The sequence below is a fragment of the Pipistrellus hanaki genome (genome assembly GCF_964339955.1).
Source record: "Pipistrellus hanaki genome assembly, chromosome: 2".
Classification (NCBI taxonomy): Eukaryota; Metazoa; Chordata; class Mammalia; order Chiroptera; family Vespertilionidae; genus Pipistrellus; species Pipistrellus hanaki.
In genome coordinates, this window is record NC_140504.1 from 94,186,599 (window position 1) to 94,212,613 (window position 26,015).

At 40.8% G+C, this 26,015-nt stretch overlaps 2 protein-coding genes across 3 annotated transcripts in view; one reads left to right on the forward strand and one right to left on the reverse strand.

The window, feature by feature from the left end:
* Nucleotides 1-21,926, reverse strand: part of EIF2A (eukaryotic translation initiation factor 2A) — a 40,448-nt gene extending 18,522 nt beyond the window's left edge. Inside the window, exons 1-3 of one of the 2 annotated variants that reach the window (XM_084875944.1) lie at nucleotides 21,794-21,926; nucleotides 9,552-9,621; nucleotides 1,186-1,260 (exon numbers count right to left, since the gene is read on the reverse strand). In XM_084875944.1, coding sequence (XP_084732070.1) covers nucleotides 1,186-1,260; nucleotides 9,552-9,621; nucleotides 21,794-21,821 — 173 coding nt within the window. In that variant the 5' untranslated portion in view covers nucleotides 21,822-21,926. The remainder of the gene's footprint in view (nucleotides 1-1,185; nucleotides 1,261-9,551; nucleotides 9,622-21,793) is intronic. The other variant, XM_084875945.1, reaches the window with a different exon arrangement.
* A 30-nt stretch (nucleotides 21,927-21,956) lies between these two features.
* Nucleotides 21,957-26,015, forward strand: SERP1 (stress associated endoplasmic reticulum protein 1). The gene is made up of 3 exons (XM_084876011.1): nucleotides 21,957-22,555; nucleotides 22,792-22,867; nucleotides 24,051-26,015. The coding sequence occupies exons 1-3, from the start codon at nucleotides 22,472-22,474 to the stop codon at nucleotides 24,089-24,091; spliced, it is 201 nt and encodes a 66-aa protein (XP_084732137.1). The 5' UTR covers nucleotides 21,957-22,471; the 3' UTR covers nucleotides 24,092-26,015.

Below are 26,015 nucleotides of genomic sequence, written 5' to 3' on the forward strand. Positions count from 1 at the left end.
CCCTAATTGCTTCTGCCTGCCAGCCTAATTGCCCCTAACCACCCCCCTGCTGGTCTGATCACCCACAACTGGCCTTCCCTGCAGTGACCCGCCGCCTGCTTCTCCGGGACCCACCTCCTCCACTAGAGGTGGTGGAGATGCCGAGACCAGCCTCCTTCGCACCCCGTAGAGCTGTGGGACCACAAGTTCTTACTGTTCAAAGTGGCTACCAGGCCCCACCTCTGCTGTGCGTACAGCCATCTTGTGATGACCATCTTGTGATGACATGAGGGCGTGATACCACCTAGCTATTATTAGTATAGACCAGGGGTCCTCAAACTTTTTAAGTGGGGGCCAGATCACGGTCCCTCAGAGAGCTGGAGGGCCGGACTATATGAACTACTAATTCCTACTGTAACACCTCGGCTGCACTCACTGCCCAAAAAACCTGGCGGGCCGGATCAGACTCCTCTGCGGGCCGCATGTGGCCCGCGGGCCGTAGTTTGAAGACCCCTGGTATAGACTATGCTAAACATAATTTTGATTACTTTGTTTATATTAATATAGATTATATTATATGCAAATTGTCTCCTCAACCAGGAGTTTGACCAGGTGGTGAAGCCAGCTGGCCAACCACTCCTGGTCTCTCCCCCAGACTGGCCCCGCCCTTGATCAGCCCCCCCCACATCAATCTGGGCAGTGCTGCTGGCCAACCTCTGGCATACCTTCCCACCTCCCTCGCGTCCCTTCCCCTCCTGCTGGCCCAGCCCAATCGTCCCTGATCAGGGTGGGCCAGCTGGACCCCTCCTGTGCACGAATTTATGCACCAGGCTTCTAGTACTTAGATAAACAAGCAAGAATTATTTTTTAAGTGTTAGTGTGGAACTTAAAAAAACCCAATCAATAACTGAAAGCACTATTTAAAACAACCTCTCAGGTTATTCAGCATTAAATTAATTGCCCTTTCTCATATGTTAATTTTAAATTATAAGTAATTAGATAATTCAAATGAATCAGGCATATATGTATAAGCTAACAACTTTGGAGGTAGGCCAGGGAAGTTATGTTGGAGGTAATACCTAACTGTATCATGACATCAAAAGATGGACTTTATTAATAACACCCAAATATATATTACTCTAATAATGCTGGTTATGTTTCACATTCATGACACATACATAAAATTTTATATAAATGAACACTAACTTCTCTCCGTTGCCCCAAGCAAACAAGGTCCCATCCTTACTAAAGGTATAGACTTTGCAATTTTTTCCAGATTCCCTGAAAAGGACAATAAACAAAAGTTTAAGTTAGTAAGCATTAATACTTAAAAACACAACTGATTAAAAATTCACAATCTTACTACTAATTTAATAACTAAGAACATATATAAATTTTAGAAAATAATTCCAAATGCTTTTGTCTATCAAAATACTTTATTTCTTAAAATGCAGGTTCAACAAACTCTGTAAAGTAAGCTGGAAATTTATTTTATACCAACAGGTCAATATTAAGGGATGGAAAAAGCTCTTTAGGGTGAATATCTAGTTTGCGTGACAACCCTAAAATGTAAATAAATGTAGAAGTTTCAGCTATCAGCCCTAAAACTGAGAGGGTGAAGGATTTCAAAAGGTAGACTTTGTGAAGAATGTCCCTGAACAGACCACTTGCATAAAAAACAATGGTGAATAGAATATCCTCAATTGGCTAAGACCCTGGATTTAATATGTAGAGACAGAAAATATAACATTATGATCTTCACATTAAATAAATGCAGATGCAGGATTCCGCAGAAAACACCGACTTCTTGGCAATATTCTACCAAATGGTCAACACTCTAAGTACTGTATCTCTCAACTGGAGATGGCTACTATGATTTCCCAGTTAGATAGTGAGGATCCAAACAGAAATTATATGTGTGTACATGGTTAGTCACAACATTAGAATAGAACTTTATGGCTAATAAATATTTGAATTATTAAACAGTGCATGGAAATTAACTACTACACCCCTTTTAAATAAGATACTATCTTTGTATTAATTCATCTGAACATGACATTTGTGTTTCTGCAATCACACAGTAATGACAGCTTATACACATTTTGTGGTTACCAAAATATTTTTTATCTTACAATAAACAGCTATGACCAAGATGTCCTTCAAACTAGATTGCAAAAATCATTTCTGAATCTTAAGGCAGAACTTTACAATTATCATAGTCAATTCCACACAGATTTGGGTCTATTATTCCAGCCTACAGAGATGTATTTACATCTTGATTTTTTTTTTTTTAAGACACTAGTTATTCCTTACAACTTTATGGAATGTATGAAGTATAAAACATCATTCTAAGCTATCATTTAAATTAAGTATTAAGAATGCTGAACGAGCTCTCAAGATCCTGTGGTTCACCAACAGTCCTTCCCTCAAACTAAAATCAACTCATTAATCAGCTGATTTCATAGCTTTTAACCAAAGACAACTGTCATATAATTAAAAAAATTTGTTGACCTAGCTGGTTTAGCTCAGTGGATAGAGCGTTGGCCCGCAGACCTGGTCCCAGGTTAAATTCCAGTCAAGGGCACATACCTTAGTTGCATGATTGATCCCTGGCCCTGGTCAAGGGGCATTCAGGAGGTAACCAATTGATGAGTCTCTCTCATACTGATGTTTCTCTCTTTCTGTCTCTCCTCCTACCCTTGCACTCTCTAAAACTCAATGGAAAAAATATCCTTGAATGAGGATTAACTACAACAAAAAGACTATCATTTCTCAGATACTTTGCCAAAATCATGTTCATAGTTCTATTCTGATGTGTCTGGAAATTCTACTCAGAAAGGAAATGAGTTAAACTTAAAATAATTTGTTCTTAGCAAGCTTATTTTAATTCTAATAATCAGCACTTTATATCATGATTATAAATTGTCCTTTTAATAACTTATTCTAGAATAGTGTTTAAGGTTGAAAGCAAGCTTACTAGATTACAGAATTCAGAATTATTTTTTCAATCTTGGCAATTGGGAAATTTTTTCTATTTCTTTGTAATATAATAATTTATTTAAAAATTTTTTTTTTACTGATTTCAGAGAGGAAGGGTAAGGAGAGAGATAGAAATATCAATGATGAGAGAATCACTTGTTGGCTGCCTCCTGCTCCTCAACCCCCCTTACTGGGGATTGTGCCTACAACCCCGACATGTGCCCTTGACCGGAATCAAACCCCAGACCCTCAGTGCACAGGCTGATGCTCTATCCACTGAGCCAAACTCACTAGGGCCTTCTGGTATAATCTTTTAAATGAAAAACTTAAATATATACACACAAAAAAGAGAAAGAGTATGATAATGCACCATGTGTCTATCACCAAACTTAAATAATTAACTCATGGCCAATTTTATTTTATTTACTCCCTACCTTTATATTTAATGCCAAATATTTTAAATTTAAAATAAAATCTTTATTTTTAAGAGTGTTAGAGATATCCCCATTTCCCCACCTCCCACAATGGCCCCCTCCACATGGTTCCTGCCCTGACCCAGGCCTTCACCACCCTATTGTCTGTGTCCATAGGCAATGCATATATGCATTTAAAATAATTGGTTAATCTCTTACTGTCTCCCCTCCTCATGTACCTCTGAGATTTGTCAGTCTGTTCCATATTTCCATGCCTCTGATTCTATTTAATTAACGTTTATTTTGTTCATTTGATTTCATGTTCTCTTATTTTGATTTTTAGATTCAACTGTATTTATGGTCATTTTGTTATTCATATTTTTTATCTTTTTTTTGTTTTGTTCTTCTTCTTCCTCTTAAAAGAATACCCTCCAACATTTCGTGTAATACTGGTTTTGTTTTAATGAACTCCTTTTGCTTTTTCTTGTCTGTAAAGCTCTTTATCTGAACCTCAATTCTAAAATAGAGCTTTTCTGTCAAAGCCGGTTTGGCTGAGTGGTAGAGCGTCGGTCTGGGGTCTGAAGGGTCCTGGGTTCGATTCCGGTCAGGGGCATGTACATTGGTTGCGGGCACATCCCCGGTTGGGGGTGTGCAGGAGGCAGCTGGTCAATGTTTCTCTCTCATCGACGTTTCTGGCTCTCTATCTCTCCCCCTTCCTCTCTGTAAAGTATCAATAAAATATATTTTAAAAAAATAATAAAATAGAGCTTTTCTGGGTAGAGTAATATTGGTTATAGGTCCTTACAATTCATCCCTTTGAATATTTCTTGCCACTCCCTTCTGGACTGCAGTTTCTATTGAGAAATAAGGTGACAGTTGTACAGGCACTCTCTTGTAGGTAACTAACTGCTTCTCTCTTGCTGTTTTTAAAATCCTTTGTCTCTGTCCCTTGGCATTTTAATTATGATGTGTCTTGGTGTGGGTCTCTTTGGATTCCTGTTGTTTGGGACTCTCTGTGCTTCCTGGACTTGTAAGTCTATTTCTTTCACCAGATAAGGGAAGTTTTCTGTCATTATTCCTTCAAATAGGTTTTCAATATCTTGCTCTTTCTCTTCTCATTTCTGTTACCCTCATAATGTGAATGTTGGTATGCTTGAAGTTGTTCCAGAGACTCCTTACACTATCTTCATATTTTTGGATTATTTTTTTCTTTTTGCTCTTCTGATTGGGTATTTTTTGCTTCCTCCTGTTCTAAACCATTGATTTGGTTCTTGGGATGCTTTATTCTAATGTTGAATACCTGTAAATTATTCTTTATTTTAGTTACTGTATGTCACAAATAAAACTGTATGTTTTATTTGTGACTATTCCTTTTTCATGTCTCAGATTCTCACTAAGATCCTTAAATGTCTCACTAGGTCCCTTGAAGCTCTCATTAAGTCACTTGAGTAAACTTATAACCATTGTTTTGAACTCTGTGTCCAGTAGTTTGCTTGCTTCCATTTCTTTCTTTCATTTGTTTCTATGCATTAGGTAGAGCTGTTACATCTCCTGGAATTGGTCAAGTGGCCTTTGTGTAGTTGGTGTCCTGTAGGACCCAGTAGCTCAGCCTCCTTAGAATCCTGAGCTGGACACTCAAGGTGTTCCCCTTTGTGGGCTGTGTGCACCCTGATTGCTGCCAGCATCACTGGGAGGAATTGATCTCCAGGCCAATTGGCTGTGAGGACTGGCTGCCACTAGAGTGGAAGAGCTTCTGTAAAGGAGACACTCCTATAGAGCAGGACTTGTTTCAGTGGGGCTTTTGTGCTCACTGATTCTGCCCCTTGAGTGTGTTGCTTGTGGTTGTTTAGAATTATAATTAGGTATGAACTAAAATTGTCTACTATGTGCACTGGCTCTGGGTCCTCTGGGAGATGCAAAATCAGCCACCTGAGGCCACATGGCAGGAGCTACAGATGGATCTGCAGATGGCTGCTACTTGTATTGAGCTTGGAACTGCCCAGGTGAGGTCCAGCTGTTAAGCAATACAGGCTGGTGCTAGTGCCAGGTCTTGGGCCTTTTACTGATAAGTTTGGGGCATGCTGATGCCAGCTGCTGCTTGTTTGAGATGTTTTAGCAAGGTGTGAAGCCTGCACCAGAAGCCACTGTCAACAGCTTCGGTGGGGCTGAAAATTGGATGGGGTGGTGGTCTCAGGGAATCACTAGGGTAGAGAAAATAGTGTGGGCCACTCTAATGGAAACTCAGATATGGCTGCTAGTCAGCTCTGTAACAGGGTAGGTCCCAGCACAGAAACAATGACCCCTGTGAGCACTCCCATTTGGGAGAATGTCAGTTCAGTTCCTCCCCATATGTTCCTGGAGCCTCCAAAGCTGCTATCTGGCACTGGAGCTCAGAAGAAGCAGAATCATGTAAGAACTGCCTGAGGTTTCAGCATTTCTTTGTCACTCATCGCAATCTGTACTGGTTTTTATAGCCAGAAGTTATGGGGACCCTTAACTTGACATCTCTGGAATCTTGGGCTGGGGGTCTGTTATGGGGCTGGGACCCCTTGCTTCTCATGGGAAGCCACTGCAGTGGGGATATCCCTCCCATTAAAAACATACCACACATGGGTGACCAGCCCATTCTGCTCCTCCACCCCTCTTATCAGTCTCGATGTACTCTCTTCTTTACTTCTCTAGTTGTACAACTTCTATTCAGCCAGATTTCATGTGGTTCTGAATGATGGCTGTTCTGTATTTTAGATGTAATTTTTATGTGGCTGTGGAAGGCTGTGATTACCAGCATTTGTCTATGTCACCATCTTGGTTCCCTCTCCTCAATGCCAGAATATTTTAAAGCAAAACAAATTTTATACCATTTTACACTATAGTTTAGTATACATTTCCAAGTGATGAGGGCATTTTAAAAAACATAATCAGCATCATGCACTTCATCTCACAATATCAACAATAAGTCCTTATTATCATTTACTACCCAGTACTGGATATGTGGTTTTTCCAAAGCTCCTCATATCATTCTAATATCCAGTAAATTTGAGACCCATACCATCCAAAAGCTTGATTAGAGCCAGTTTTTGTTGTTTTCTACCTTCATTGAAGGTAAGTACCATGTTATAATGCTTCCTTATTCTACTCTTAATGATGCTGAGATTGTACTGGACTCATTATGTGTCTTCACAGACTCACCTAACCCTTTCTGCTCCCAAGCATCAGTTAGTCAATGAAGAGATCACCTCATCTCCTAACACCACAGGTTGTCTCAGACTCTTCATTAGTGAGGACTGGTGGTGGGTGACTGGGCACGCGGCTTTTCTTTTCAACCCGAAAGGAAATAAGCTCTCTATCACTTTGAAATCAAGTTTCTGGGGTCACATGGGGGACCCAGACGCCTACGGGGAGAAGCTGGTCTGTAGGCCATCGGTCTGAAGTGAGGGTGACTCTTGCAGAGGTGTGCCACAGCAATCATTGTTCACTGTACTAGATTGCAGGGAAGTGGGGACTTGGAAATGCGAGGGGAGGGGACGGGACGGGACGGGACGGGCGGGGCGGGCCTGGTACAGCCATTGCCATTAGCCACGCCCTAACCTAGTGACGTCCTGAGACCCCGCCCCACCCTGAGACCCAGCCCTGAGGCCCCACCTGCAGATTCTACAGACCTGCCCAGGCACAACACTGCTGCTTTTGCATATAAATGGCTGGTATTGTGGCAGCTTAACGAAATAAACTGCAGCTCCAGCAACAAAGCTCCAGCAACAAAACCAACAAGTCCCAAGCAAATGAACTGTACCCCATTGGTGATCCAGAAGCCAGTGTTCCTAGTGGTCAGTTTCAACCCTTCACACCCATAAGTGACACATTCGGGAGACGGACTCAGTGAGCACCAAAGCCCCACTGAAACAAACCGTGTCTCCAACGCAGTTCTTTCTTTATAGACAGAGCGGGTACTCACAGACAATTGGCCTGGAGATCAATTCCTCCCAGTGTACCAACAGCAATTAAGGCTTAATTACACCAAGACTTTGCACTCAGCCCACAAAGGGATATACCAAAAGCGACCACCTCAGGTGATTGGCAAAGCTGAACTACTGGACCCTATAGGTCACCTACCACACAAAGCCACTCCATCAGCCAAAATGAGGAGACACAGAAACATGTCACGAATGGGAAAGATGAAGGAAAGTAAACTACTGGAAGACACAGAGTTCAGAATCACATTTATAAGATTACTCAAGAATCTTCTAAAAACCTTTGAGAAACTTGATGAGACCTCCAAGAAGCTTGGTGAGACCTTCAAGGACCTTAAAGAGAATACCAAAAAAAACGGAAAAGGACCAGTCAGAAATTAAGCATATAATCTCTGAAATAAAGAATATACAGAAACTCACCTATAGATCAATGTACCCCAAGAATCAAACCAAAGATCTGGAATATAAGGAAGAAAAAAATCACCCAATCAGAGAGGCAGAAAGAAAGAAGAATCCAAAAGTGTGAGGATAGTGTAAGGAGCCTCTGGGACGGCTTAAAGCGTACCAACATCTGGATTTTTGGGGTGCCAGAGGAGAGTGAGCAGGATATTGAAGGGTTAATGGAAGAAATAATGACAGAAAATTTTCCCTACCTGGTAAAAGAAATAGACTTACAAGTTCAGGAAGCATACAGAACCCCAAACAAGAGGAATCCAAGGAGGGACACACCAAGAAACATCATAATTAAAATGCCAAGGGTAAAAGACAAAGAGAGAATCTTACAAGTAGCAAGAGAAAAACAGCTACGGTAGTTACCTACAAGGGAGTACCCATACGACTGTCAGTTGATTTCTCAACAGAAGCTATGCAGGCCAGAAGAAAATGGCAAGAAATATTCAAAGTGATGAATAGCAAGAACCTACAACCAAGATTACTCTACCCAGCAAAGCTATCATTCAGAATTGAAGGTCAGATAAAGAGCTTCACAAACAACAAAAAGTTAAAGGAGTTCATCAACACCAAACCAGGATTACATGAAATACTGAAGGGTATTCTTTAAGGAGAGGAAGAAGAAGAAGAAAAGTAAAGGTAAAAATTACAAACAACAAAAAGACACAAAATACATACCTACCAACAAGTGAATCTAAAAATCAAGTGAATAAAAAATCTGAAGAACAAAATGGACTGGTAAACATAATAGAATCTGGGGCATAGAAAGGGATTGGACTAACAATTCTCAGGGGGTGAGGGAAGAGATTGGACAAGAATCTTACACCTATACATGAAGACAGGGGCGGGGGGGGGAGGGGGGTAAGGGCATGGGGTGGAGTTGGGGATCAGGTGGAGGGGAGCTATGGGGGAAGAGGAGGGGAAAGAGGAACACCTGTAATAATCTGAACAATAAAGATTTATTATAAAAATTAAAATTTTTTTAAAAAATTTAGAAAGTTATGAATTTATATTGACAAATGCTGTTTTGTTGGAAATCTTGGTTTCTTAATGACATTGTTTTATCCTAATAGATTTAAAATGATAGTATCAATTTGTGTTCATAAAACTATTGAATGCATTTAAGAATTTTTCAGGTCATCATTTAGTTATGCTACCCACTTAACATAAAGAAAGGTTCACTTATTTATAAGGTTCATTTATTATTTTTCTTAAATTTAAAACAATACCATGGTCCAAAGTTAAAACTATATCTACACCAAAGTTTATTCACAGACATGTCCCTTGAGTCCTGTAATTCTCTTCCCTCCTATAGATAATCACTTTGGTTCATTTTTGGTTTGCCCATTGTTCCTTTTTGAGAAAAATACATCTAAACCTATTTTAGTTGTATATTATATAGATATATTCATTTTTCCTTTCTTTTAATACCTTTTTCATCTGTGATTTCATTAAGATTACAAGCAAGTGTTTTATTTTAAAATTTTCCTCATTCTTTAAGACAAAATTCTTCAAAGGTGGCGGTTGACCTCAATTACAGTACTGTCTACACCTTTTCTTTTAAACATGCTTAAGCTATTATTTTCAAATCTAAAGATCATTTTTTTGATAGAATATATGCATTCTTTCTAATTTCTGTTAATATTATACAATATACCACAAGAAACTAGCCATTTTTTCTTCTTCTCAGAATATAACAATAACAAAAATAATTTAGAATGTATTACATAGTTCCAGCTAATATCACTCAAATAAACCATACCTTGGAAGCACCGAACTCTCTGTAAAATGTGGTGGTCCATTCACCATGTACAGTCCTTCTGATCCTCGGACTAAAGAAATAAAATGAAAAGAATCACCGTTACTCTGTTAATAAATAGTTACGACAAAAAAACAAAAAGCTTTTGGTCAAAATATTAATAAAATTATGAAACATTTCTTAGACTTACAGAATGTTAGTGTGTAAAGGGCAAAATTTTCTTACCCTATTGCATGAAATCATATAACTGCTGAGAATAAATAGGTAATGCAATAGACTGAATGTTTGTATCCACCCCAAATCCTCAAATTGACACCCTAATCCTAATGTGATATTTAAAGGTGGGCTCTTTGGGAAGTAGTTAGATCACAAGGGCAGAGCTCTCATAAATGGGATGGATTAGTGCTCTTATAAGAGCCCAGCAAGCTAGCAACTCTCTGTCAAGTCAGGACACAGTAAGTAGTTGGTAGTCTACAACCTGGAGGAGAGCCCTCAGTAGAACCCAACCATGCTGGCACCCTGATCTCAGACTCTAACCTCTAGAACTGTGAGAAATTAATTTGTTGTTTATAAGCTACCCAATTTGTTATAGCAGTTCAAACTAAGACAGGTAATAATCCTCATTTCTTTTCTTATAAAGCATATTCATTTAATCTCTAAGGAGATTACTTCAATAAATCCACTTTTAATATTTTATAAGTATATGCAAGTACACTGAGATATAACATTCATACTTATATTCCTTCATTCAAATGAAAAAAGTGATCTTAGTGTTATATTTTTATTTATTGACTAGTGGCCTGGTGCACAAAATTCGTGCATATTAAGAGGGGATTAATTAGAGGAAATAATTTAATATTGCTATTAGCCCTTTCTCTATAATAATAGAAGTGTCAGAGATAAAAGAAAATTAGTAAAATGTATATGAAAATCTTCCTCCTATCAGAGTCTGGGACATACCATGCAACCCAGAGTCAAGTCCCCGTCCACCCACATGTGCCTCAAAATCACGTGACCCAGACCCGGCCTCTCCCCACAACCCCCCGATTGGGCTAGATTCAGACCTGGCCAATCCCACCCTCGTAAAGCCCCACTAGGTGGGGAGCATGGCCTGAGGTCCCCTATCAAGCCCTGCCAGGCGGGGGGTGCAGCCTCAGGTCTCCAGGCCTGGCACTGGAAGGGGGGCATAGCCTCAGGTCTCCAGTCAAGCCCCACAGGCAGAGGGGTACAGCCTCAGGTCCCCCATCAAGTCCCACTGGGCAGGGGGCGTGGCCTGAGTTCCCTGACCCAGCACTGGGGTTGCACCTTGAGGTCCCCTGTCAAGCCCCATCAGGCAGGGGGATGCAGCCTCAGATTCCCTGGCCTGGTGCTGGGGTAAAGGGTACAGCCTGAAATCCTCATGTCAAGTCCCACCTGGTGGGGGGCACGGCCTGAGGTCACCTGGCCTGGCACTAGGGCAATGGGAGCAACCTGAGGTCCCCTAGCCCAGCACCAGACGGGAAGCACACCTTGAGGTCCCCTGTCAAGCCCCATGGGAGCAGGGGAGGGTGTAGCCTGAAGTCCCTGCTGATTGCTCATTAAGGCTCCTTATGGGAACTTGGCCTCAGCTGTGCAGCCATCTTTGTGATGGAGTGACAGTCAATTAGCATATTCCCTCTTTATTAGATAGGATTGATTTCAGAAAGAGAGAGAGGGAGAGAGAAAAACATAATTTGTTGTTACACTTACTTATGCATTAATTGGATGCTTGTGTGTGCCCTGACCAGGAATCAAACCTGCAACCTCTGCATATTAGGATGATGGCTCTAACCAACTGAGTTACTTGGCTAGGGTTATTTTCACATTTTTTATCTCTTTTTCAGAATGTGTTGATGTTGGAAACAGAATTAGAAGCTGAGTCTAAGTTCAATCTTCTTTGTATCAGCTTAATTTTTCAAGTAACTTTTACAAATAAAAACTCAAAATCTTAACTGCTATCAGTGAAAATGTAGCTGTGCTATAATAGAAGTGACCTGAACTCAAAGGCAGACTTTTGTTTCTATCTGGCTGAGAATCCATGGCTACATCACCACTAAATCTGTTCCCTAATCTGTAAAAATGAAAACATTAGAACAGAGGGTGGCTGTGTCCTTTATATAAACTAGAGGCCCAGTGCACTAATTCATGCATGGGTGGGATCTGGCCAGGCCTAGGGGTCGATTGGGGCCAGCCATGGGGGAGGGGGTTGGGTACAGAAGGTCAGGCTGGTTGGCCGGCCACAGTGCACATCACAGAAACCGGTCATTCCAGTCACTTGGCTTTTATATAGAGAGATAATACAGCATATATTCAAAGCCCTTAAAAATGTAAGGCATGGCTGGGCAGCATGGCTCAGGGGTTGAACGTCAACCCATGAACTAGGTCACAGTTCGATTTCTTGGTCAGGTCACGTGCCCAGATTGCAGGCTCCATCCCAGTGTGAATGTGTGGGAGGTAGCCAATTGATGATTCTCATCATTGATGTTTCTAGCTCTCTCTCCCTCTTTCTTCTGCTCTGAAATCAACAAAAAATGTAAGGCATTATTAATTAATATATTTATACTTTCTCAAACTAAGAAAGCAAGTGGGATTAGACACATTCATTTACAAAGTCCCCAATGATAGTAATGGCTTTAAATATTGTGTGAACAAAACTCAAGATTTAATAAGCATAAATATCTATAGAACTAGATTATACTTTTGAAAATGGCTGAATTAGAAGCTTCTAAAGCTGAATCAACTAAATTCACTCAATATTCAACAAATGCTTATTGGGAGAAAACAACAACAAGAACAAAAAACTACCTCCCAGAGCCTATGTTGAACTACTAGAAAGATATAACGGGGGAGGGGGGGGGGGGCGGAATCAGCTTTGACCCTGACCTCATTAATCAAATAATTAGTCAAATATATGGAATTCGATAACTGTGTGTAGTGTTACAAAGGAAAGATATAAGGGGCTAATAGAGTGAATAATAGTTGTTTGTTTTTAATGGAAGGTTATGGAATATGTCCTTGATTAAGTAATTTGTATACTGACATCTGAAGGATGAATAGCAGTTAACAAGCAAAGAGAACAGGAACAAGTGTAAAAATTCATGGCAAGAGAGATGACCAAGCATCAGAGGAAGGGAAAGAAGGTATGTGTGGCTAGAAGTAGATGGAGCTGGGGAATAAAAGAGGGCTCAGACCAAGCAGAATTTTGTGGCCTTAAGTTAGGCAGTGCTCGTCTCTCACCATAGCCTAAGAACGGTGGGAGACTTTAAGATGATTTTAAAAACCAGATTTGCATTTAAAAAAGGTCAGTTTAGAGTAGGGGTGTCGAACTCAATCAGAGAAGGGGCCAAAATCTAAAATCCAGCTTAAATCGCGGGCCGAATGGTTTACTGAACAGTCATAAACTGACAATGTCATAAACTGACAGCGGAGTGCAGTGATGACAGCGCGGTGCGGGCCACATTGCAAGGCCTGGCGGGCTGGATTTGGCCCTCGGGCCTTGTGTTTGACACATGTGGTTTAGAGAATAAACTACAAGGGAGTAAGAGTGGACATGAAGAGACTAATCAAGACAGTTCTATAGTAGCCTCACAGGAGAGATTAAGGAAACTTGGGCTAGGGTGGGGCAGTGGAAATGGAAGGTAGAGCATGAATGTTCAATATCCTATCTAATAAAGAGGGAATATGCTAATTGACTGTCACACCCTCACAAAGATGATGCCCACAGCCAATAAGGAGGGAATATATTAACTGACTGTCATGCCCTCAAAGATGGCAGTGCCCACAACCACAAGATGGTGGTGCCTAGTCCCCTCAGCCCCACTGGGGCAGCTCTATGCACCTGCCTCCAGTGTCCCCCAGTTCCTTCTGCCCCCCAGCTGCCCAGGGATGGCCTGAGGTGTAGGCAAGCCTTGGATGGCAGCTGCCCAGACACCCAGGGCTGCCCAAGGCTCAGGTAACCAGGGCCGGCCAAGGCTTGTGCTGCCGGCAGTGGCAACAGCAGAGGTGTGATGGGGGCATCACCTTCTGCTGATCCCTTGGTTACCTCCCGCCCCTGAGGGCTCCCGGACTGTGAGAGGGGGCAGGCTGGACTGAAGGACCCCTTCCCTGCTACCAATGCATGAATTTTCATGCACCAGGTCTCTACTGTAAGATATAAAACTAGTAAGACTTATCCTAGAGATTTACTATTTTATGAGCTAGAGTTACTATATTTTATGAGCTAGAATTCAGCAATAGCATAAGAGCTGAAAAGAATAAAAGTTTTACTGAAGTCCACGGCCACAATTACAGCTGCTTCCTTTTCTGCTAGCTATTCACAAATCTTCCACTCTTCTCTTGGTTACTGGGAACACAGCCAACTTGGTAGAGAAGGGCCACTCTTGGCTCCAACTCTAGTCCATATTTCCTTTTCCTTCTCCAGTTCTTAGATCACTAATATTCTACCTGAGAATTAATAAACTCAATTTTTAGCTATCAAAAGTAAAATAATTTTCACTACCAAAGAAAATAATTTAAAGTCAGAATGAAAGTAAAAGAATTTGCCTCGTTGGTGTGGCTCAGTGGTTGAGTGTCAACCTATGGACCAGGAGGTCATGGTTTGATTCTCAGTCTGGACCAATGCCCAAATTGCAGGCTCAATCCCCAGTGTGAGGTGTACAGGAGGCAGCTGATTAATGTTTCTCTTTCATTACTGATATTTCTATATCTCCTCCCTTTCCCTTCCTCTCTGGAATCAATGAAGAAATACATTTAAAATATTGAAAAAAGCCCTAGCTGGTTTGTCTCAGTGGATAGAGCATAGGCCCATTAGTCAAAGGAATATACCTCTGTTGCAGATTTGATCCCTAGATCTGGTTGGGGCACATGCAGGAGGCAACGAATGGCTGTAATGTGTGTCTCTCATATCATACTTCTCTGACTCTCGCCCTCCCTTCAATTCTCTCTAAAAGTCAATGGAAAAATATCCTTGGGTGAGGATTAACAACAACAATAACTACTACTAATAATAACAACAACAACTAGGAAATTCAATTCTTTAGCATAAAAACGTTTTATTTTTATTTATTTTTGTTTTTAATATATTTTATTGATTTTTCACAGAGAGGAAGAGAGAGGGATAGAGAGTTAGAAACATCGATGAGAGAGAATCATCGATCAGCTGCCTCTTGCACACCCCCTACTGGGGATGCGCCCGCAACCAAGATACATGCCCTTGACCGGAATCGAACCCGGGACCTTTCAGTCTGCAGGCCTACGCTATATCCACTGAGCCAAACCAGTCCCGGCTATTTTTATTTATTTTTATTGATTAGGGAAAGAGAGATAGAAGCATCAATGATGAGATAGAATTGTGACCTCTTGGTTCATCAGTCGACACTCAACCATTGAACTACCCTGGCGGGCTAGCATGAAAATTCTTAATCACTTCTTGGCCTTTTGACTATTCTCACTTCACAGGCAAAACAATGCTATTTCTTATCATCAAAATCAATCATCTGCTGCAATCTCATGTATGATACAGTATGGTTTAAAAGAGAGCAGGACATCCTTTTCTTAATACTATAATTAATTTTTTAACAAACATTTATTTGAGGGATTAATAAAAAATGAATTCCCCAAACTAAGGTGTTCAGTTACCAGATTTCACTTTAACTAGGTTATTTAACTTTTTGTTAGTCTAACAAGGTCCCTCCCACAAGCTGCAGTGGCAACTGCACACACTGAGAGCTCTTTCAGAAACCACATGCAGGCATAGGAAAACAAAATGGTTTATCACCAATGCAGTCCCAGTGAAGCTGCAATGTAATTAGAAAATATGTCATATGGTGATATAATCAAATCATGGTATTGTCTATTGACTTAACTGCTGACCCCATAAGCCTGAGGTAACTGGCAAAAAAGAAAAAAGCTTTGCTCAACTTGGCTTCTTATGTTCTCATGGCACTTGTAACTAGTAACTGTGGTCCTCATACTTGTACTACCATTATCACTGACCACAATGCTTACTTGGGGAAAACTGCAATTTCAGGGTTTTCGTAACAACTAGTATAAGGCTTTCTTTCCTTTCCAAAATGCTTATTTCATACCTACACCCCAAACTAAGATAGGCAAAAGACCCCACAGGAGGTGCCAGACTTAATGCTTGTGTACTCCACCCCTCAAATTCATATGTTGAAATTTAGCCCCTAATTCGATCGCAACTGGAGGTGAGACCTTTGAGAAGTAACATAAGTGTCCTTATCAGAGACTCCAGGGAGGTTCCCTGCCTCTCCCACCATTTGAGGACACAGAGGAAACTGGACATGAGTGCTCACTAGACATTGAATCTACAGGTACCTTTATCTCTTACTCCCTGGTCTCCAGACTGTGAGAAACAAATTTCTATTGTTTATAAGCCTGTGATCTTTTATTGTAGGAGCCCAAATGGACTAAGACAGAAATAAGGGGGAAAGGGAGTGGAAATCCCACCTAACCAACAGTTTTTCATGTAGATTAATCCAAATCTTACAAGGCAACACTTGACAGAGAAGTCAGTGTAAAAAGGGTCAATTAGCATTCAGTCTCATGTGGTTTTCAATTCCTGTTTTGAATATGTTTCTGGAGAAATGAAAATCTTGAGTCAAACTAAACAACTGCTTTACAACACGCACAAACTCTCATTCAACATAGAGAAAACTTTAAAAACAAAAATCCAAAGGTTGCATGTGCTATGATTCCATTTATATAACACTCTTGAAATGGACAAGAGTATGATGATAGAGGACAAAACAGTGGCTGCCACAGGTTAGAGTTTGAAGTAGGTGAGGGAGCAGTTCTATATTCTGACAGTGGCAATTACATCAATCTATACATGATAAATTTTCTTAAGACTATACACACATACACATAAACTGGTGAAATCCAAACAAAAACTATAATTTAGTAAATACTATTGTGCTAGGGTCAATTTTTTGGTTTTGATAACATACTATGATAATATAGGACTTCATTGTGGAAAACTAGGTGAAGGGTCCATGGAAAGTCTATTTACTGTTTTTGCACCTTCTTATATTTAAATCATATCAAAATAAAGGGTCTCTAAAAAGTTTACATATATATTTTTTAAAATATATTTTATTGTTTTTTACAGAGAGGAAAGGAGAGGGATAGAGAGCTACAAACATCAATGAGAAAGAAACATCGACCAGCTGCCTCCTGCACACCCCCTCCCAGGGATGTGCCTGCAACCAATGTACATGCCCTTGACCGGAATCGAACCTGGGACCTTTCAGTCCGCAGGCTGATGCTCTATCCACTGAGCCAAACCAGTTTCCAAAAAGCCTATATTTTTTGGTAATGCTTTTCACAATACAACAAGAAATTAAACTAATTAAAAGTTTTACAACATTCTTCAAAAATTTTAAGTTAAAATAAAAAATTGAATAGACCAAGATTTTTGTAATAAGACAAAAAACATATTCCATGAGACAAAATAACTCACTAAATTAAACAACCTTCTTTGTATATGATGCTTTATAATAGATATACCTATTTTAGGGGGACTAATTATCCATTGAATTCATCACAAAAATCATACAGAGTTGTTCCAGTTTTGTTCTTACATATAAGCATAATTCAAAACAAATATTTTACTTCACACCTCCCTTCATAGAAGCATAACTATGAGAAAGCACTGCAAGAGATTTTGGTATCACTAAAGATACTTTACTGGATTTAATCATTTTGAGCAACTTTTTACACAAATTTGAATATACAAAGTTTATTAGAAGAAACACAAAATCAAGAATTGTAACAGAATATAAACTGTATTACAAGTTAACAAAAGCAAAATAATAAATTCAAAAAAAATCTTCAATAATTAGAAGTGACTGAAACAATGAATAGAATGTGGAACTAACTTAATGTATTGAGACTTGATAAGATTTCTTATTTTTAACGATTTTCTTTTTCAAAGAGAATGTGGCAATATGTCCAACTAGAAAATTCAAGAATGTAAACAGTTTTTTCGTTAAACAAATAAGTGCCAGTTTCACAAAAAAATAACAATTTAAAAATAATTATACTAAATATTGTACATACATATTTTTCAAAACTTACTACCCTTTCCAGATACACATGTACAATTTATTGCTCTAGCTCTGAGTTACTGGGCTTCAACTAACAAGAGTCCTATGGCAGGGATATGGTGATTATTATAATACTAGCACCTGGTGCATGAAATTAATACACACAGCTGGTGGGGTGTCCTTCAGCCTGGCCTGTGCCATCTCATAGTCCAGGAGCCCCGCAATCAACTGCCCCCAAAAGGGGGGCCTGCCCACCTGCCGCGGTGCCAGCACCACTGGGTAGCCTGGACCTTCCTCTTTGGGGTGATCAACTGCACCCTGCAGAGGGAGGCACTGCTCACCTGCTTCAGCCCGCCGGTCAGTGGACTGGGCCTCTCTGTTTAGGGCAATCATGATGTCTCCCTCCCCCCTCCCCCCCCCCCCCCGATTTATTGATCACCCTGCAGGCCAGTGGCCTGGGCTACCCTCTGCAGGGTGATCATGGGGCAATGGTCAGGCCCCTGATCAATTGCATTGCACCTGCCTTGGCTGGCCTGGCGCCAGTGTGTGTCATAGCATGGTCATCTGGATGGTCACAGGATGGTCGTTCCGCTGTTCTGCCATTTGGTCGATTTGCATATTACACTTTTATTATTACAGATGACTAGAGGCTTGGTGCACGAACCCCCTCAGCCCAACCTGCACCCTCTCCAATCTGGGATCACTCGAGGGACGTCCCTCTCACAATCTAGGACCGCTGGCTCTTAACTGCTCACCTGCTTGCCTGCCCGAACGCCCTTAACTCCCCCTCCCCCCCCCTGCTCCTGCCAACCTGGTCATCCCCAAATGTTCCTCCCAACTGACCTGGTCTTCCCCAACTGCCCCCCTCTGCCAGCTTGGTTGCCCCCAACTGCCTCCCCCTGCTGGCCTAGTCACCCCTCACTGCCCCCCTGCCAGCCTGGTCACCCCAACACAGCCTGCTATTTAGTTGTTTGGTCATCCTTCCTGCTAGCCTGGTTGCCCCACACAGCTTGCTTTTCGGTCGTTATTGTTACTGTGACAGCATCCTGGACAATTTTCATATTACTCTATTATTAGGATAGATACTCTTTTCAACCTTTACATTCATTGAAGTACATAACAATTTAGAAAAAAATGACTTAATTTTTAATAAATTATCTTAATGGCCTCAATTAAGCAAGCTGACTAGACAATATGTGTTTCATGTTGTTTGGCAGCCAAACAACATGAAACCTCTATCAATCCCCCCTTTTTAGATTACTATAATTCTCCTTTGAAAACTATCCAGGGGTGAGAATATAACTTGGTCCTGGTGATCTGATATAAAAATGACTGAATCAAAGATGAGCAAGAGCCAAGCCAAGCTAAAAACAGCCAGTCTTGTGACTAGCAACAATGTGCTCTTTCCTTTGGGGTTACTGGTTTAGTTGAATGTAGACCTTGAGCTATCACGTAGAATGTTAGCCTCAGAATAAATTTAACAATGAAGAAGTCAAGAGCACAGGGATGAAGAAACACAGATTTTTTTGGAGTCATGCCAATACCTAGATGCATCAATACTGAAACTTTAAGGTTGTATAAAGTTTTCTGAAAAAAAAAAAAAATCCCTTCTCATTTCCAATTAAGTCAGACTAATAAAATGTACTGAATAATCTCTAAATTATTCACAACTAAAAATCCTGTGAGTCTAAAAGATTCTGGAAGTAAAATAACCTATTGTTAACTAAAATATCTGTATTAAAGTGTTTAAAGATTAATCATGTGGATGAAAAAGAGGATTTCTATGGAAAGTAATCTCACAGGGTGATCAGATCATAAATTGCTAAGTGGGAAGTCATGGTGGGTGATCATGTACAGACATGTAACATTTTAGTAAAAGGTTTATCTCTGCCTTAAGCAATCCCTGTCCACTGTTTCTGTGGATCTATGTTAAAATAAGCACACCTTTAAAATAAGCACCCCTAAGCATTTAGTATTCTAAAATTGTGAATAGCATACAAGTTAACCTTTATAAAGCTGGAGGAAAAAAACAATATATATATATGCCTAAGCGATTGAATGACTGAATTCTTGATGTGCACTGACAACCGGGGGGCAGACGCTCAATGCAGGAGCTCCCCCTGGCGGTCAGTGTGCTCCCACAGCCAGCCTCATACAGTCCCTCTGGCCAACCTGCTCCGATAGGGCTGGCTGGCCAACCTCTTTCAACCCTGATCAACCCCAATCATTGGCCAGGTGGAGGAACCCCATTCGTGCACAAATTTGTGCACCGGGCTTCTAGTTTAATTGTATAATTATGCCTTTTAAATAGTATCTGCCTGGCATGTTATCTAACAAATTATAGTCAGTATTTGATAAATGTTTGATGAATAAACTATAGTAGACAGGTTGAATGTGAATGGGCACAGTGCATAATAACAAAAATCTTAAAATGTAGTATATTGTAGATCAAGCATGTCAAACTCGAAGCTCACAGGTCTCATGTAGCCCACAATGAATATTTTTGTGGCCCAGACAATAGAACAGTATGTAAGAAACATTTTAATAAAAATGTCGTTACTTAATATTTACAATATCCTATTAGTAACAAACTACATTTACTAATGACTGATTACTATACTTATTACTATAATCATGTTGCATTCATTTCCCTTAAGTGCCTTACATTCAAGCACACCATTTCTCTCCACTAATAGTAGCAGTGTGTATTTTAGCAGCAGATTGCCACGTCATTAGTCTTCTATTGACTTGTTTGGTGTTCGCAACAGGAAATATTTCGCTTTTGGAGAACAAGAAAAATAGGTTTATTTGCGTTACACTTATTAATTTGTGCAGTTATTCGGTGTCTGGTAAGTTAATGTTCAAGAAAAAAACATTACTTTCTATTAAAATGTTCTATTATCTTATGTTAACCATTACTCATTTATTTCAGCCCTTTGTATTCAGCATATCTCTATTGAAATAAACCTGTTTCTATGAAAATTGAAGCTTTTGTGTGTGTGTTTTTTTTTTGCCCACATAAACTTAAACCTTGTTTATTTGGCCCATGTTAGCCTTTGAGTTTGATTTGCTTTTTTTTTTTTTTTTTTAAATATATTTCATTGATTTTTTACAGAGAGGAAGGGAGAGAGATAGAGAGCCAGAAACGTCGATGAGAGAGAAACACCGACCAGCTGCCTCCTGCACACCCCCCACCCGGGATGTGCCCGCAACCAAGGTACGTGCCCTTGACCGGAATCGAACCTGGGACCTTTCAGTCCGCAGACCGACTCTCTACCACTGAGCCAAACCGGTTCCGGCAAGTTTGATATGCTTGATGTAGATCTTAAAATGTAGAAGAATGCAAAAACTAAGTCTCAGGAGCAAATAATCCTTTTCCACAAAAGTAAACATCCTGTCTTTTAATGACTTTCTTTTCCTTCTACATAAGTTATTAAGCCTCCCCCACCCCCAATTGTCCCCTACTTATTTGATGCTCACATGAGACTTCCAGCCATTACCTTAGTCCAGAGTCTTCCCCACACTGTCCGAGACTAAGTTTATTATCTCCTCCAACATTATAAACTCTGCCTCAGCTTCAAAATCTCAGGAATCCTCTAATATTATAATGCTAAAAAGCTCATAATAATTTCAACACCAAACATTGCTATATTATCTCTATAATGCTCACTATCATCCCAGACCACATGTACTGCCACAGTTCCACTCTTTCAAGTCCTACAAATTTCATCAAAGCAAGGAGTACAAAACTTGGTATTACTTTAATTCACGTGTTCTTCATGTGTGGTCATTCTAGTGGACTTAGTCACGTGTCTATAAAGTTAAATGACTTCACAGTCAACAAAGCCTACAATACTAAGTTTTGCAAACCCACGGTAACAAATTCAACTAGCATTTTCGGTTCTTATCACCCTTCTTCTAATCCCGCAGAACTTGTAACGGCAGGAAAGGATGATGGATAGGCAAAAGGGAAAGGAAACTCAAAAGCGCAGAGGCGGGGACTTCACTTCCGATTGCCACGCAACAAGAAAAAACCCAAAGGTCCCTCCGGCTCTTTCGCAATCTACAAGAAAAGGCCGAATCGGACTCCAAGCCCAAGAACAAAGACACAAAAAAATAAACTGCTCTTTAGGAACAGACCCTTGCTCGTTCAGAACTCACCTGTTAAAAGCGGCGTGTACGGCGCCATCTCGTCCCGGAAAGAGAAACCTATGCACTCGGGTCAGAGTTCACGAGGGCCAAACCCGGCCCCTACACGTCCACTCCGGCGTGGGCACGGCAGCTTAGTACTTCCGGAGTCACCAGCCTCGGGGCCAATCACTTCCGTTAGAGGCTGTAGCAGCGAAGAAATCGCAAGGCGCACGCGCACCGCCGGGGAGGGTGGGAGGGACACATTTTCCAGAGCTGGGGAGGGCTGGGCCAGGGCCCCTGCGCCCGCCTTCACTTCCCTCCCCCTCTGCCGGCGGGTCCCGCACTTCCGCGGGGCGGAGTTCTCCCAGTGCTGACGTTGGCAGCCGAACCGAAGTAGAGCTGACGGGTTACGAGGCCACTTGTTTCATTTCTTCCTCTTTCAGTCCACGCTCCCGGCGGCGGCGGTGCGAGCTGCTCCGGTCCTGCCGCCCTCCCGCGCTCCAGCTTCGCTCGCCGGCGCCCCGGCTCCCCGGCGGCCGGCGCCCCCCGCCTGCGGCGCTCAGCACCGCGCCGCCGCCCTCCGGCCCGACCTAGCGCCCGCCTGAGCCTCCCGTTCCCGCGGCGGCACCGGGAGCGGGGCGTCGCAGCGGTCCGAGGGGGAGCGAGCGAGGCCGACGGGTGGTTTGGGGTAGTGGTGGCGCCGCGAAGATGGTCGCCAAACAGCGGATCCGTATGGCTAACGAGAAGCACAGCAAGAACATCACGCAGCGCGGCAACGTAGCCAAGACCTCGGTAAGGAAGCGCGGACGCGCCTCGGTGCTGCAGGCTGGGGCCACGTCGTGTCCGCCCCGGACCCGGCCGGCTGCGGGGCCGAGGCGCGAGCTGGACACTCAGTTGGGGGTTCGGGGAGGGGGTGCGGGAGCTGGCGGCTCGGGAACGGAGGAGAGACTCCGCCGGAGAGCAGGCTGTGGGAGTCCCGGGTCGCAGCGGCTTTTTGCATTTGAAACGGTGGGTTTTCCTTTTTGCAGAGAAATGCTCCCGAAGAGAAGGCCTCTGTAGGACCCTGGTTATTGGCTCTCTTCATTTTTGTTGTTTGTGGTTCTGGTAAGTGCTTCGGGGGCCGCAGTCGGGCGGGATGTTGGGTGACGGGTTTAGGATGACGTGGTGACCTCTCAGTGGTGAGTCGAACCTCGTAGTTCTCAACCCACCTGCCACGAGCTCCACACAATTCTCTTTCATCTGAACAAATTTCCTTGTCCCACATATGCACAGAGGGTGGTGCTCCAGAAACTTCTCCCAGCTTGACTGTGCCCACAGGATATTAGAAAAGGAGGTCGTCGGGTTCTTAGTAATGATCAAGCTGTTAGAAATGTAGACCAAGACAAAAAGCAAAACATCTCAGAGAAGGAATGTTGTGCAATTCCATTATCAATACCTTTGCAAAAAAAAGGACAAAAAAAAAAAACAAACAAAAAACTCTTGAACATTATGTACATATGGATTTCTAACTTAATTTAATATATCCCAGAATCTAACATTATGTCAAAAGCTGGGTATAGTTTAGGGTAAAGCTAGTGCGAATAACTGCTTCACTATAAAAGAAACGTGGCAATTTAATATGTGACAAATGGTTTTAGGTTAATAAAAGAAACATTTGACATATGGTAGAAAAATTCGTTATCAGGGCAGCCTGCTGTTATAGACTCATGCCTCTGCAAATATATTACAGAATATTTGTTTTCTTATATAAGCTGTTGATATTGAAGCACATGTTTCTGCATTTCAAATTTTGACATTCTAACTTTATAAAGTTTCTTTTAAACATTTTACTTTGCTTGTCTCCTAAACTTACCAGTTGGAAGCTTTCCTGATAGATGGCCAAGAGCCAAGCAATTTATATAACCTAAAGATGATTGGATTTCAGCCTTGTGAGAATGAGGAAACATGCACGTGATAGGCCAGGCCTTCAGGGGACATGTAATATTTTGTGATAAACCAAAATAATTCTGTGCTTGAAAAACCTGTTTGCTTTGGTACTTTAAATCCTTTCTAAAATGATTGCTATTGCTAAACTCTCTGGGACATTAAAATATAACATTAAGAAACTGAAATTTTTAAAAATAACTTCTGAACATTTGTTTTATTATGGTAAGCTTGTCTTCACTATTACAATGAAGTTACGTAGCATTTGCAAGTTATTATTTAAGGGTACCCTACCTTAATATTTGCCCCTTGCCAGACCAACTTATTCAAAGCATGTTTTAATATTTGCTCTTTCTCTTTACAGCAATTTTCCAGATTATTCAAAGTATCAGGATGGGCATGTGAAGAGACTGACCTTAAGATGTTTCCATTCTCCTGTGAATTTTAACTTGAACTCATTCCCGATGTTTGATACCCTGGTTAAAAACAATTCAGTAAATCATCCTGCCTCCGAATTATTTTTCATATCATCATTCATGTGTCATTCCAAGGTTTTTTCACAAGTCATTCCAAATTTTCTAGTCCATACCACAGTGCCTTGCAAAAGCACCACATGAATAAAGCAATAAAATTTTGATTGTTAAGCTACATTAGTGGACCCTACTTATTCAGTCATTAAAGAGTAAGTTTTTAAATGTGGTTATTAAAACAGTATACAGTATAGGTAATTAGATTAAGTCTGTGTGGACAGGGTCTAGATTTTGTTAACCCTAATGAGTACATGCAGTTAGCTTAATTTAAAATTTGGAATCTTATGGTTTTTATGTAGCTAGGCACTTATTACAATATCTTGAATTGAAAGCACATTCCCATATAGGGTCATGGACCTGTGCTGTAATAAGGTGCTTATAAATGGAACAACCATACAGTTAGCCTAGTTTTCCCACAATCTATAGCACCTAGGAAATTATAAAAGCTTCTAAATGCCTAATGTAAAAGATGCTTATACCCATGTTTACTTTAATATTATTTCTGTTACACTACCTTGGATTTTGCATGAGTGAATATACTAATCTGAGATATCATAAGAAAACAACTTGGTTGAGCATTTTGTAACTTAGTCACTTCAGTTTCACTAAAAGCTATCATGGTGGAGTAAAGTCAGGGAAGGTTTGTTTATCTCACCAATGATTTCATCAGAATTACTTTAGTGTATCAAAGGGTCTACTATGGTAGACAGCGTCCAAGGGGGAAAATACTACTAAAAGTGGATGCCTCATCAGAACATACTGTTGAGCCCAATGTGCCATAAGACATCTTAGCATGTTATTAGCAAATTTAGCATCAAAAAGGCACAAACTAAAAAGTTACACTCTAGTTTGTAAATGCTTTTTCTAGATTTATGATTAAAATTGTTCGGTTTCTAGATATATCAGACTAATGTATCATCTGGAATTAAATGGATATACTGATAAGGGATCAGTCCTTTGTTTTCCCTTTGTTGTGTAATTTTATAGGTTATGATCAGACTTCCATTGTAATAATAGGGTGAGTAAGAAGGCAGATTTGGGGTTTTCTGGTACTGTTAAAAACAAATTATTGGCTATTTAAGTACTTAGCCATAACTTGATGAAAAAAAAGCCTGAGAGATGTCTGTTAATTGGAAAGAAAGCTGCTTGTTTGCTTTGTTTAATTGCCTCAGGATATTTCTTTTAAAATAAGCTGTTTTAAGAGGAACAGAAAGGGAAATCTACCTTGTCTATACTCAGTGTGAACCTCAGAGAGACCTTCTGATGCCCCAAGGTATGGGAGAGAGTGAGGGAGGGGGGTGGTAAGGATTGTCAGGAATTTGACTATAGAATAGGAAAAGAATCAACTGACCTGGGGGCAGCAGGTTTTATCTTCATTGTTACCTGCCTTTCTCACCCATTAAGTCAACTCCTATACTTGTTTGCCTCTTTAAAACAAGTATCTTGGTTAATTTTATTGTAACTTTTAAAATGAAAGTTATTGTTCTAAGTTTATAGCAGGTGCCTTATTCTTTGCTTTGAGTCAAACCATTCCATATCAGAATTTCCCTTGGTGTATCATAAATAATTGACTTTAGATGGTGGTGGTGTCTTTTAATGTACAATGTCTATTAATTTGACTGTTAAATTACTATAGCTAGCAATCATTTTACATATGTAAAGTTGCATTCCCTTTGTATTTCATGTGTAATTTTCCAATTGAGTGCATTTTATATTAAGGATGGATTATGCATGTTTGGGTCAATGAAAGCGATGTCTTATTTGATTTTTTTTCTTTAAAAATAAAAATTCCCTGGATA

What these genes read in the sequence shown, in the direction of transcription:
- SERP1 (XM_084876011.1), top strand. Translation starts at nt 22,472, where the DNA reads ATGGTCGCCAAACAGCGGATCCGTATGGCTAACGAGAAGCACAGCAAG. An exon ending in GCAACGTAGCCAAGACCTCG is followed by an intron (nt 22,556 to 22,791) that starts GTAAGGAAGCGC and finishes TCCTTTTTGCAG; the next exon opens with AGAAATGCTCCCGAAGAGAA. An exon ending in TTTTGTTGTTTGTGGTTCTG is followed by an intron (nt 22,868 to 24,050) that starts GTAAGTGCTTCG and finishes TTCTCTTTACAG; the next exon opens with CAATTTTCCAGATTATTCAA.